Below are 12,888 nucleotides of genomic sequence, written 5' to 3' on the forward strand. Positions count from 1 at the left end.
CAACGAGCAGGGAAACGCTTTATACAACTCTCCTTGAATAAAATATAGTTTGAGGAAGGAAGGAAGAAATATGTAAATTATATATATATCTGGTAAGGGTGGGTGTATAAACCGTAGGCTGCATGGAAACAAGTGCAGAAGTACTACACTTGATGTTAGCCAAAAGAAAAGACGCAATACATATATTAAGGTTTGTCTCTGTGTTTGGGCCCTGATGCGCAGGCAACCTGTGTAAATATGTATATATATATATATATATTCTTTCATGCAGACAATCAAACTATACTAATCTATCATTCTGGTTTGCAGCTTGCTCCTTGTTCTCATTTTTAAGATGTATAAATCTGTGTACATAACCAGGTATTTGGGCACTGTCTTGGGCTCCTCTGTCATATCCACCACAGCGCTGGGAGATGACCAGCCGGTGAGCATGGCAGTTCACTTCCAGCTCCGGCACAGAGTACAGGTCAGCAAAATCTCTCAAATCAACTGATCATAATTGTCCCTCATATCAAAAAAAGTGCTGAACAGATACGTTGTATAGATGTGTCAAACTAACTATGAATGGTCATCAAGACTAGAATTCCACTATATAAATACAGACTGTTTCTTTAGATAATTTTTAAAATGTGTTCTATATTTCCAACAGAATCCCACTGGTACTGTGTATGATCCAGTGTGTGCATTCTGGGATTTTGATCTCACGTAAGTACCAAGCAACTGGAATACCACAGATATCTTAGCTGTTTCATTAAAAATGTAATAAATGCATCAACACTTTTAGATAGGAATATATTTTCATACTTGGCATTCCTGTGTGTATGTAGATATTAATATGTGTTGTTTATGCCTGACTAGTCCGGAGGCTGGTGGGTGGTGGAATACCAAAGGCTGTGAGGTAGTGTCCAAAGAATATGGATACACTGTGTGCTATTGCAACCATACCACAAATTTTGCATTGCTGTTGCAGGTTTATGAAGCCCAGGTAACATTCCTCTCCTGAATTATCATTGTGTATTTGGTGTAGGCTTTCATCTACAGTATGTGCTGCTATGTATGGCTCACACTCTGTGTGTGTCTGTGTCAGAGGAGCCCGGAGAACGAAAACGCTCTGCAGGTGTTGACTTTCATCGGCTGTGGAGTGTCTCTGTGTGGCCTCCTCTTCACCTTCATCCTCTTCATCGCTGTTGGGTGAGTCACAAACGTTAAAGAGTGCACTCTGTAAAGCGCAGGGGGTGAAAAGCATTTCATAAAACTCTGCCAGATTCACATCAATAAATGGAAAAAGACAGAACATTGTGCTCTCTGGATATGTGAACAGCGCCACAGTAAAGCATTTTTTTTTTTTTTAAATTGAAAACCCCTGTCAGAGCCTCACTCAGGTATTTTAAGCTGTGTGTGTTTGCATGCATTTATATGTGCATGTGTGGTCTTGGTACCACTCATTCTGTGGGGACTTAAATCTGTTTACACAGTGACATTATTTGAACAAGACGGTTTCTTTAAAGGCAAAGATGTTTCAACTTAGGGTAATGTTAGGGTGAGGGTGAGGGTTAAGTTAAGTTAAGGTTAGCGGGGCAAGCAGTGTTCATGTTTACGGTTCAAGTAAGTCTCCAGGGAATGAATGTCCATGGAAAGTCAATGTAATGTGTGTGTGTGTGTGTGTGTGTGTGTGTGTGTGTGTGTGTGTGTGTGTGTGTGTGTGTGTGTGTGTGTGTGTGTGTGTGTGTGTGTGTGTGTGTGTGTGTGTGTGTGTGTGTGTGTGTGTGTGTGTGTGTGTGTGTGTGTGTGTGTGTGTGTGTATGTGTTCAAATCTTTTCAGTGTCCCTAAATCAGACCGTACCACTGTGCATAAGAACCTGATAGTTTCTCTGGGCATCGCTGAGCTGCTGTTGATGTGCAGTGACTGGGCGTCTGCAAATGAGGTGGGAAACTGTATTATGAGAATATGAGAAGTAATAATAATTTAATAATGTAAAAAAATAACACTAAATCTGATTTCTCTATTCTTCACAAAATACAAATATTCACACAAACAGTAAAATATCTCTGGTCACCAGACCACAGTCTAATTCAGTCACAAGACATTAAAGGGGCCATATTGTGTCAAATACATTTTCTGGGCTTTTACTATCCCTAATGACTTGAAGGGGGTCAGTAGGGACCCTCAAAGTATGAAAACAGTCACACCGTTGACTTTTTCACTCAGTCCGTTCTAAGAAACATGTTATCGAAAAGTATTGTTTCGTACTTCCTCCTCCATATTATCATATGGCCCCACCCAGCCAGTACCAGTCCAGCCTCCGAACTCAACACCCCTGCTCCCCACCAACACCCCTCCACACCGAGCACGACATAAAGCAGACATGTGGCAATCAGCCAATCAGAGGAGGGGCTCAAGAGGCAGGCAAAAACCACTTGTTCTGTCTGGAGCCCCAGAGAGAGGCAGAAGAGAGGACATGGAAATCCACATTGCAGCAGTTTTTTCGACTTTAAACCACTGACAATAATCTTTGGGGGACGATTACCTCCAATTAAATCCCAGAAAGGTGTAAAATATGGGTCCTTTAAGAAGTTGCTATCAACTACTGTTCACTAGCTGGACGACGGCTGTATATTGAATTGCATCTTTGATAGCAGCATTTGGAGATGATTAATGAAAGTATGCTAGTCATATCATGTGTTGAGAACAGGCATCATGCGTTGGGTATCAAGTAAAAATCATTATTTCCAAATTATCAATTGCTCAAATGACTGAACATTAATGAGAGGCCTATATAAATAAATCCATTTACCATTCCGAATAAAGTGCTCAGTCAGTGTATACTGTATATTTTTTATCCTGAAGGCAGCATGCTTCATGGTGACTGCACTCCTTCACCTCTTCTTCATGGCGTCCTTCTCCTGGATGCTAGTGGAGGGCCTGCTGCTCTGGAGCAAAGTAGTGTCAGTCAACATCAGTGAGGACCGCAGGATGAAGCTCTACTACATCATTGGCTGGGGTAAACTATCACCTCTCTTCACTGGCTTGTCACATTTCTGAATGATTTATGACCTGGTTAACTCTTTTTATTAATTGTACTTGTTTTTAATTTATAACTCTATTACCGTAGTCTGTCAACTCAAATATCTGTCATATTCCAACTAATTGTTGTCTGTCTGTCTGTATGTGGAATGCATAAAGTGAATGTGAACCATTTATCTTATCAGCTTCATACTTGCCATGTGTATTCTTAGTGGTCCAGGGAAGTGAAGTTTGGACATGCAATTTGATCAACATTTATAGAATTTGAATAAACAGGCTTCTACGTCCCCGGATAAACTACAGCAGAGGTCGCAATTTAATCTCCCGTGGGTCAAAACTGGCCTGTCACCAATAATATCTGCCCTGTTAGATCAATTTAATAATATTTTTAACCAAATCAGACTGAAAGACAGGACTCACAGGTGCTGATATCCATCATGGCAACATTCACAGAATCACTTCCTGCTTTCTGGCAATTTGGCTTCAAAGTAAATGCACAACGTTCATGTTGTTGCTGCAATGCTTCATATGGACCTGAATTACAGAGATTTTATTTAAAAGAGTTGTGACCATGCAGCGTATGAACACATGAGAAAGGTAAAGCAAATGTTTCCAACTTGTTCCCAATAAGCCAGGTTTTCAATGGGCACTGCAGTAGTTATTACTGTGTTAAGTTATTTTGGTCTACAATCTGGTGAACCACAGGTGGTGACATCAAATAAAAAACTTGATGCTCTCACATAATCTAGGGGTCCTTCACACAATCATCCTGCATTATAACACCATCACACCCGTTCCTAGCTGTAGTGAATGTTATTTATTAAACCAGAATCCTTATCTCAGAATGTCAAGAGAACTGTAATCTCAATAAACACCATGACTTTAATTATAACTTTCATTAGAAAAACTAACAATTTTCCTTTATTATTAATTAACATTTGGGAATCATTTTTTTATTCCTGTTCTCCACTTATTTAGTAGTCATCTACATTTTTTCTCTATCTATAGAGACAATACATTGACAGCTGATTCCTACAGCACCTGATTGTTGTGGAGTTGTTTAGTGACTGCATTGTGACTTGCTTATTTGTGCTAATTATTCCCAATATATCATAGGTATTGTAAGTATTAAATGTTTAATATGAAGGTAATCAACATACTTTACTTCAACCTTAACCCAGTTTGAAATAAAGAAAGCTACGACTGCAGCTGCTATTGTTCATGTTCCCAAATCCAGCCGTATGTGTTGTGTCACAAACTGAGCTGAGGACAGTGTGTGAATTTGGTGTCCCTCTCAGCCATCTGTGCAGATGTGATCAATGTTCCCCTTTAGACTAAATAGACCAAGTGAAGAGAACAGACTAAATATTCTGTGCAATACATGGCAGAAGTCACTGTTCCATAAATATCTTTAGACATGCTCCTCTTTTTGTTGTCAAAACATGCCCACATTTCCTTTTCTTTTATCGAATTGTTTTTCAGGACTGCCTGTTCTAATAGTTGGTGTAACACTGGCAGTATCAGTGGACAAATACAAGGCAGATGATCACTGCTGGCTCAATGTGAAGACTGACACCATCTGGGCCTTTGTGGGACCTGTAATATTTGTCTTGGTGGTAAGTAACTGTTGTGTGTGTGTGTGTGTGCGTGTTTGAGTGTGAGGAGTGGTATATGAACTCTAGTCTTAAGAAGTCTTCTTATACCTCTCCTCTCTCCCCCATTTTTCTCCACTAACCCCAATCTGAGGCAGGTGGCTGCCCATATTGAGTCTGGTTCTGCGAGTTAAGAGGGAAATTTATCTCTACACTGTCACCTAAGCGTTTGCTCTTTTGGAACAGTGTTTTTTTTTCTTCATTTGGGAAGGTCTCAACCTTAAGTGCCTTGAGATAATGTATGTTATGATTTGATGCTCTACAAATAAAAGAAGAAAGAATTGAAATCGAATTATCTTGCGCAAGAACACTGTCATATTTAGACTGGAGGAGATGGGGAACAAACCAGCATCCTTCTGATAAGTAAATAAAATAAAAGTAATAAAAGTAAAGGTGCCTCTGCCTGCTTAGGGCTATAGACTATAACCCTTAAAAATGGAGAGCAAGAGCCACCTACCCTTTCCTAGGGTAATACTGGGATCTAACAAGCTAGACACCATCAATAACGTCTTCGGGTAGCTCATAAATGCTCAAAGTCCCAATTGTTTTGACCCTGATTGGGGCTGTGGCTGAGGGGCAAGATACTGAACCCCAATTATCCCTCATAAAAAAGTGCTGACCATAGATGCACTCTATTAATGGGTGAATGGCAATAACCTGTACTGTAAAGCGCTTTGAGTAGCCATCAAGACTAGAAAATGCAGACCATTTACCATTTCATTCAGAGAAGCCCATTGCAGGGCACCCACTAGGTGATCTGGTAGCACTGGTGCCCAGTATATGGAGATTTTAGCCTTCCTATCGCGGCCACAGGACTGATGCCAACCCGGCCTGTTGCTATGTGTCTTCCCTGCTCTCTTTTTCCATTTCATACTAACTGTCTCTTAGAACAAAAAAGCCTGCAATATTTAACACAACCATGGTACGCAATAAAACAACAAATGCAATACAAATAATAATCAGCTTAAATGTAAGTTCTGAATTGATCACTTTGTCTATTCGTTTTAGATATGTATGTTTGCAGTGTTGTCAAACTGGAGATGGTCTTTTCTTAACTTATTCGTGTTTTATTTATTTCCATGTTTACTTGTGTTACAGTGCATTGACCTATTGAGGCTGATATAACAGGGTCCCCTATGATTTTCCATCTCACACAATAAGAAACAGACATACCAGCACTTGCATAGGAATTTACTTTATATTGATGCTACTTCACTGACCCAGAATTGGTTATGTAAGCATAAACACAGGGAAAATAGCAGTAAAAGTTAGAGATGAAGACAGCTTGCTGGCCAGGCATGGATGCAAGTTTAAAAAATGAAAGTAAATCTTCACAACTGTGTTCACTGTGTTTAGCCTCTTTCTCTTCATTTTATTTTGCTTCCACCTCAGAAAACCAGGGAGCAAGAACAAATAAAATCTTAATGTCTTGTGCATGTGTGGAAATTATTATTTCTATTCTGTGATTTCCTGCGTGAATGTCCCTTGCTTTGCATGTAAGCAGGAGGCCAAGTGGATCTGCAGTGACACATCTCGTGTTTTCTGGAGGCCATGTTGATACTGTTGTCCTCTGCCTGCAGGTCAATGCAGTTGTGCTGTGTCGGGTTGTCATGGTGACGGTTTCCAGTGCTCATCGTCGTGCTAAGATGCTCAGTCCAAGCTCAGCATCAAAGTTGCAGACCTTTGACCTCACCTGGTGAGATACAATGGATTCTCTCTCTCACTCCCCTACTCTCTTTCGTCAGGCTTTACCTCTTATGCGCCCACGCTCTCTCGCATACACTCTCTCACAAATACACAGTTGCTTTCTGGTCTAGGCAGCACAATAGTCATTAGAGACAGTGTGAGAGAATGGGAGTTAGGCTCAGGAGCCTGCTGTGGGAGCTGTCAGGGCTTATCAGTTTAACACCTGGTCCCAAATCTGTGTGCGTGTATATACGTGTGTGTGTGTGTGTGTGCGTGTATGTATGTGTGTGTGTGCGTGCGTGCGTGCGTGCGTGCGTGCGTGTGTGTGCGTGCCTGCAGCCACACAGTGAATTCTGCCACATAAAGAGTTTTTAAAATAAAAACAATAGATTTTCGTCTTGTCCAAATTTTCTGCCAAACATTTCTTCCACTTACTGACCACTACAGACTGAAGCGTTCCGGGTAATTCAAAACTCAGCATTTTCAACCATGAATACAGAAAAAAACTTCCTCAGCATACTTAATAAACAGTATCTCCACTTTGCCATGACTTGGCCTTTATGCACATTCTACATAATGTTCACAGCCTACTGTACCTGTGATGCGTATACATGTATATGTATATATACATATATATGCTGAGTATAAAACACTACTTCCTCTTGCCCTTTGTCAGGTCTGTTTATATTGACTATGTTTGCAGGATGATAGAACAAACATTTCTAGTAATCCTGTTTGGCTGATGATAAAATATAGACTCAACAAAAACAACACAACACACGATATTCCAATCCTGTAGCCTTCATCAAGCTGCTGAGCAATGCTAAGCCTGCCGCAAAAATATAGCCTGCTTGTATCTATGTGACTGTGGCAACTTTCAAGGCGTTTGCTTTTTTAAGAGAGATGTTTAAGGTCTCGTACCCCCGTCATTGTCCACAGTACCTCCGTGTCGACACCTTGAAACAGCAAACAGTAAAACGATAAAAAACATTACTTACAACACATCCAGTTAGTCAACGTTATAATGGTGAAGCTAGAGTGTAAGCTCATCCTCATCACATGCTGCTGAAGCTGTAAATCACGTCAGTCCAAGATCCTTTATTCTATTTGTTTCTTGGAAAGAAACGATCAGATTTGCGGAGTTTCCCTTGAAGTCTCCATATCTTTGACGGTCAGCTCAGGGCAGAAGTAACTCAGTGACAGTGGATGTACCTGAGACGCATGGTGGGTCCTCCAATCACATGAGATAAAAAAACGTAAATGATCTAATTAAATGATGTTAAACATTTTTATGCAGGCTTTTTTGTCTTAGAGTGTTGGAGGGCGCTGCATTGACCAGCCACCACTCCCTGTTTTAGTGTTCTTAGTAAAGCCAAAGATGGTTGGACCCTACTGTGAGCAGTTTCTGTGGAATAAATAATCCGAATGAAAACGGTTGATAGAAAGGTCTGTGGAGTAGCCAGAGCAGTGTGAACACCTAGATGCTGATGGGATTTTATTCATGTATTGTTTCAACCCTGTGTGCATTAAACTGCAAGCCTATCCACTTGGGTGGGTGGCAGAATTGTCAGGGAGAGATATTTTTCAAAATCTGTAACGAGATACCACATGAGGGAAGTTAGAGTTTCAGAAAACCTTCCTTTTAATGTATTGAACTGTGATTAGGTGATTTAGCTGTACAATACGTGTGCAGCATAACATTATCTAAATCTTCCTCATGCTGTAAGGATTGTAAAGTAAATGGATATAAGACGTCAATGTGCCATTTGTATTAGGGACATTATTATGTCAGTACTGTGCTCTTTCAGAGGTTATTACACAGGTCAGTCGACTAGAATTGGTAGATGCTACTAATATATCTTATGGCTGAGGAGAGACTTTCATCTCTTTTCATATTCAGGTTTCTAAAAAAGTCCTTCAACCCAACATGCAGCAGCTCTCTTCATTCCAGAATTTCTTTTCACACATTTGTCTTAGAGTGATGAAAATTCCACAATGCCATTCCCCCTCTCACTATGTCTCTTCATTCCCTCACAAACAGACTGAAAGTAGATGTCTGTGCCAGCTCAAGAGTGTTATGTGAATTCAGGAGATTAGAGGGAAAACGACTTTCAAAAATAAAAGGGAAGAGCGTTCTCGTCCCTTTTATTTTGAGTGCCGGCTTTGTCCTTGCACAGACACAGTGCAGTATGAAAACTCAATCTCTCTACCCAGGTGCAGCAGTGTGACAACAATAGTGGTTTGAACAAAGGCAACCTTTTCTGCCTTGCCCCATGAAATGGTTATTGGCCATATAAGCACCAGGATCATTCAAAGCATGATTGCAAAGGAACAGGAGTATGACTGTGGTAGGCGGTAAAATCTATCGCTGTGAAGAGATGTTTGATGTGAATTCAAAGAAGAAATATTCTATAAATGTCATCAAAATACCTTGAAAACTCCACTTTGTTGAGTCCTTCTGTCTGCCTATGCTCATGTGTAGTTCTCAGTTCTCACAAAGGTGTGGAGTTTTGTTTCAGTAGCCTGGTAGGTGTCACTCTTATGCATCTACATTTTAGAAATCATGTGTTGAATTCATATGCATACTACATGCCATTTCTGATTTTTGTGTGTGCATTCTGTGTATGTTTGCAGGGCTGTGACCCGTCCAGTGCTCATCCTGCTGCCCGTGCTGGGTCTGACCTGGCTGTGTGGGGTGCTGGTCCATCTGTCTGTTGTAGTCGCCTATGTCTTCATCGCCCTTAATGCCTTCCAGGTAAACACAGACATGCAACATCTGCAGAATCTTTTATTTATCTACATTTTTCTGTTTCAAGTCAAATACCTTTTACATTTTGCATAATGGTTCAAATTTAGGGGTTACCTAAAGCAGTCATGCTTGGTTTTTCACTTGATCTGTATTTGTGTTAATAACAAGGTGAAAACGAGGTGACAAAGAAAAATGTGTCCTCATTGTGAGTTTCAGCTCATCGTTAAAATCTGGCAGCTGTTTTCCGTAGGCTAAAACATTACTCACAACATATATTGTTGCTCTGTAACTGATTCATTTGTAAATAAGTAGTTTGCGAATATTTTTACCGTATCGTCCAGGTGACATGTCAGTGTTGTGGCCTACCTTGTTTCTGCTACCCACAAGTTACCAAGACAACAAAATAGTTATTACATATTTCATTATGACACAAAAAAAAAATAAAGGTTAAGTGTATAGAATTTGGTGACATCTAGTAGCGAAGTTTCATGTTGCAGCTGAATACCCCTCACCTCACCCTCCCCTTCCAAACAAGAAAGAGAACCTATGGTAGCCTTTAGTTGTCATAAAAACTCAAAGGGTGTTTAGACTGTAAAAAACATGGCAGCTCCGAAGAAAGAACCGGCTCCCAATGTAAATATCAAGTATTTAAATACATAGGGCCCATTCCAGGCTAAAGAAAACAACAATGTATACAATGTAAATGATTACACACTATTTAAGTTTCTGCCAACAGATCCCTTTCAGCTAAATCTCAAACACTGAACCTTTAAAGTGCTGCATGATGACCAGCAATGCACAGCATAAACCAGCTGAAGGAGAGGGTTTGTACACATTGTACAAATAGAGCTTTTCAATCATACAATCTGGGGTTCAGTGCCTTGACCAGGTAGACTTTGGCAGGTGGGGATCAGACCCCTAACAGCTGATTCGTGATCGACCCCCTCTACCTCCAGAGATATAGCTGCCAACTGATGCTGGAAGTTTACATTCAGTTTACAATTCATTCACTTACAGTTATAAAGAATATCCTGTGATCAGACATTTTAATGATTGTACACAGATGAAATCAGAACATGCATAAAGCTTTAATACAGACTTCCACAGTCTTGTCCGGTGATACAGGAAGACATAGCTGCTATATCCAAACCCTCCCCTCACTGCTGCAGGTGCAGCCTCATTTTTTTAGCTTATGTAACAAAACCAATTTTTTTTTTCATTTCACTATGAAATGAATATGAAATTATTATTCTATTATATTTAAAGATGGATAATTGGCCAAAGAAATAATTGCACTCAAGTCAGCAGTGTGCCTCAGTCACACAACGTATTGATTTTGTCATGCCTTATCAGTTGTTTTTTGCAATCTTTAAGCATTGGTGAGCCAGGGAATTAATGCTTTTTCAAGAAATTGCAGACAATAAAGTGCTTTTTTACTGAGTGTCTAGTGCAGTACAATAATCCAGAGAGGATGAAACTGAGGAATGAATTACTTTTGAGGTTAAGAGCAGAAAGATATTTTTTAGATGTGTCTCACCTGATAGAAACCTGACTGTTTAACCCATTACCACAGTTTCCATCATAATCAGTTTTTAAAGTTAAATGTGTTGAAGTGTTTAGTTATGGATCATACCAGAAAACAATGGACTGGATATATGTCACTGATTGAACATGTGGTGTGTGTGTGTGTGTGTGTGTGTGTGTGTGTGTGTGTGTGTGTGTGTGTGTGTGTGTGTGTGTGTGTGTGTGTGTGTGGCTGTGTGTGTGTGTGTGTGTGTGTGTGTGTGTGTGTGTGTGTGTGTGTGTGTGTGTGTGTGTGTGTGTGTGTGTGTGTGTGTGTGTGTGTGTGTGTGTGTGTGTGTTGCGGATACCACTGGGAGACAAGTCATACCGGATCAACCTCCTTTATTCCTCCCCTGATAACACATCACTCACTTCCTCTCTCTCACACCCTTCCCTTACTGCACACTATATCCGCACCCTGGTTCTGTTATGCCTATACCTTCTATCCATTTTGTGCATCTCTACATGTCTGTTCCTACGCCACCCACCCCTCCATGCTCTTCCGCAGTCTTTAATTAATCAAAATGAACTAGCCCCTGGGTGACCCCCAGAGAGCTGCTTGTTAATTTAGATTTACTGCCAGTGTCCAGCTGAGGGCAGATAACACTACAGTAGGAGTTCCTCATGCAGTTATGAGGGTGATGCTGGGCCAGCTCGTTTTCTTCTTATTACCCCCGAAAAATGTTTTTTTAATTGGCTGCTTCAACAGACTATAAGAGCAAGTCTTATGTAGAGCCTGTGGGTCACGTAAGCAGAGAACGAACACTATTAGGACAAGACTGGGCAGAATAATAACATCCAGCAGAGGTTTTAGTTTAGAGGTTTTACTTAACCCTTAGCTAAAGTGTGGTGGTCTCAGGTCTCATGTGATTTTATCTGTCACCAAACCACTCCTGTCTTTCACATGTCAGTAGTAGCCAGTAATCAGCATATGTACCTGTGTGAGACTACAAGGGACCTACTGAATTAGTGATTGTGCAACAATATATTCATAATCATATTCAAATGACTGAAAAGTAGAAAGAATTTTAATTAGTATTGATAAAAAAGTGAATGAGCTTGATGATCTGAATTAAACTTTGTGGCTGGTGAGGTGCTGCACGTGCACCCTCTGCTGACCGGCAGCCACTGGTCTCAACACGGAATTATTTGGTCAGTGATTTTTGTATGGTATTGAGCATAGTGCACATAGCATTAGTTCAGGCATGTCACAATGTAAAGCTACTCCTCAATACTTACGCTGCCAGCAGCAGATTTCTATAGCAGCTCACATCAGATGATGGGTCAGCTGAACCCCTCCATATGTATTCAAATTGCAAATTCATATTGTATGTTCTATTAAAGCTGCTTTGGCAACCAACTAGTAACGTGTGCCTAGTTTATTACAATAGGCATTGATTATACCACCTGCAGTTGCTGTTTACATGCACATGATCATAAGAACCAGCATTCCAATTAAAAGCACTATAAATATTTGCACTCTCCACACTAGAACCTATTTAGGAATGTTGATTTTTCAATGCTACAACTTAGGGAGTTTGATAAAATGTTGCAACTATACCATTTATATTACAGTTAAATAATTTAATTAATGCAGAGCAAGCTTAAACCTTGTCTTCTTCAGCATCAGCAAAAAAGAGATTTCCTTGTTTTTGTAGAGAAATACACAACAGTTGATCAACAGTCACCATAGACACACAGGACATTTGTCTGTAGCCTAGAAAACGTGTATAAACATACAACCAAAAGTCAGTTTGAGGCTTAATCTGATAAATCTGTCTTAAAAATGTTCTTCAATAATATCTGACCATGCTTACACTTCTGATTATGAACATAATGGGCTCTGCTCACATCACAGACCTATGTACATTATAACTTAGATGTATTTGGAGTGTGTATATTTTGACCCCAGGAGAAAAAGGAAAATATGAAAAAAAAATTGTGTGAGGGATTCCATAAGAGGAAAAGGTGGAGTTAGTGTTATACTAAGACAAATATACTCTTAAGAGGAGGTCAGGGTGGATGTTGGGAGCAAAGTTAGCACTGACTTTGACACGGGAGATAACAGTTAAGAAGTCACCAACTACCAAATTTTGTTTCTTTTTAACGATGACCATAATTTTCCTCTGTTACATAAACTCTACCAAGGCCTTGTATGCCATCCGATTAGAAAACACTCAATGAATCGTTCTTTCAATTGTCAGGTATTTTGT

At 40.0% G+C, this 12,888-nt stretch overlaps 1 protein-coding gene across 1 annotated transcript in view; it reads left to right on the forward strand.

The window, feature by feature from the left end:
• The window catches only part of adgrd2 (adhesion G protein-coupled receptor D2), a 36,165-nt gene that overhangs the window by 11,134 nt on the left and 12,143 nt on the right, over positions 1-12,888 (forward strand). The window contains exons 11-19 of the mRNA XM_061071985.1: positions 361-466; positions 650-705; positions 859-985; positions 1,088-1,191; positions 1,823-1,925; positions 2,849-3,002; positions 4,508-4,641; positions 6,258-6,373; positions 8,998-9,118. Of these exons, the coding sequence (XP_060927968.1) occupies positions 361-466; positions 650-705; positions 859-985; positions 1,088-1,191; positions 1,823-1,925; positions 2,849-3,002; positions 4,508-4,641; positions 6,258-6,373; positions 8,998-9,118 (1,021 nt within the window). The remainder of the gene's footprint in view (positions 1-360; positions 467-649; positions 706-858; positions 986-1,087; positions 1,192-1,822; positions 1,926-2,848; positions 3,003-4,507; positions 4,642-6,257; positions 6,374-8,997; positions 9,119-12,888) is intronic.

The sequence above is a fragment of the Limanda limanda genome, chromosome 5 (assembly GCF_963576545.1).
Source record: "Limanda limanda chromosome 5, fLimLim1.1, whole genome shotgun sequence".
Taxonomy (NCBI): Eukaryota; Metazoa; Chordata; class Actinopteri; order Pleuronectiformes; family Pleuronectidae; genus Limanda; species Limanda limanda.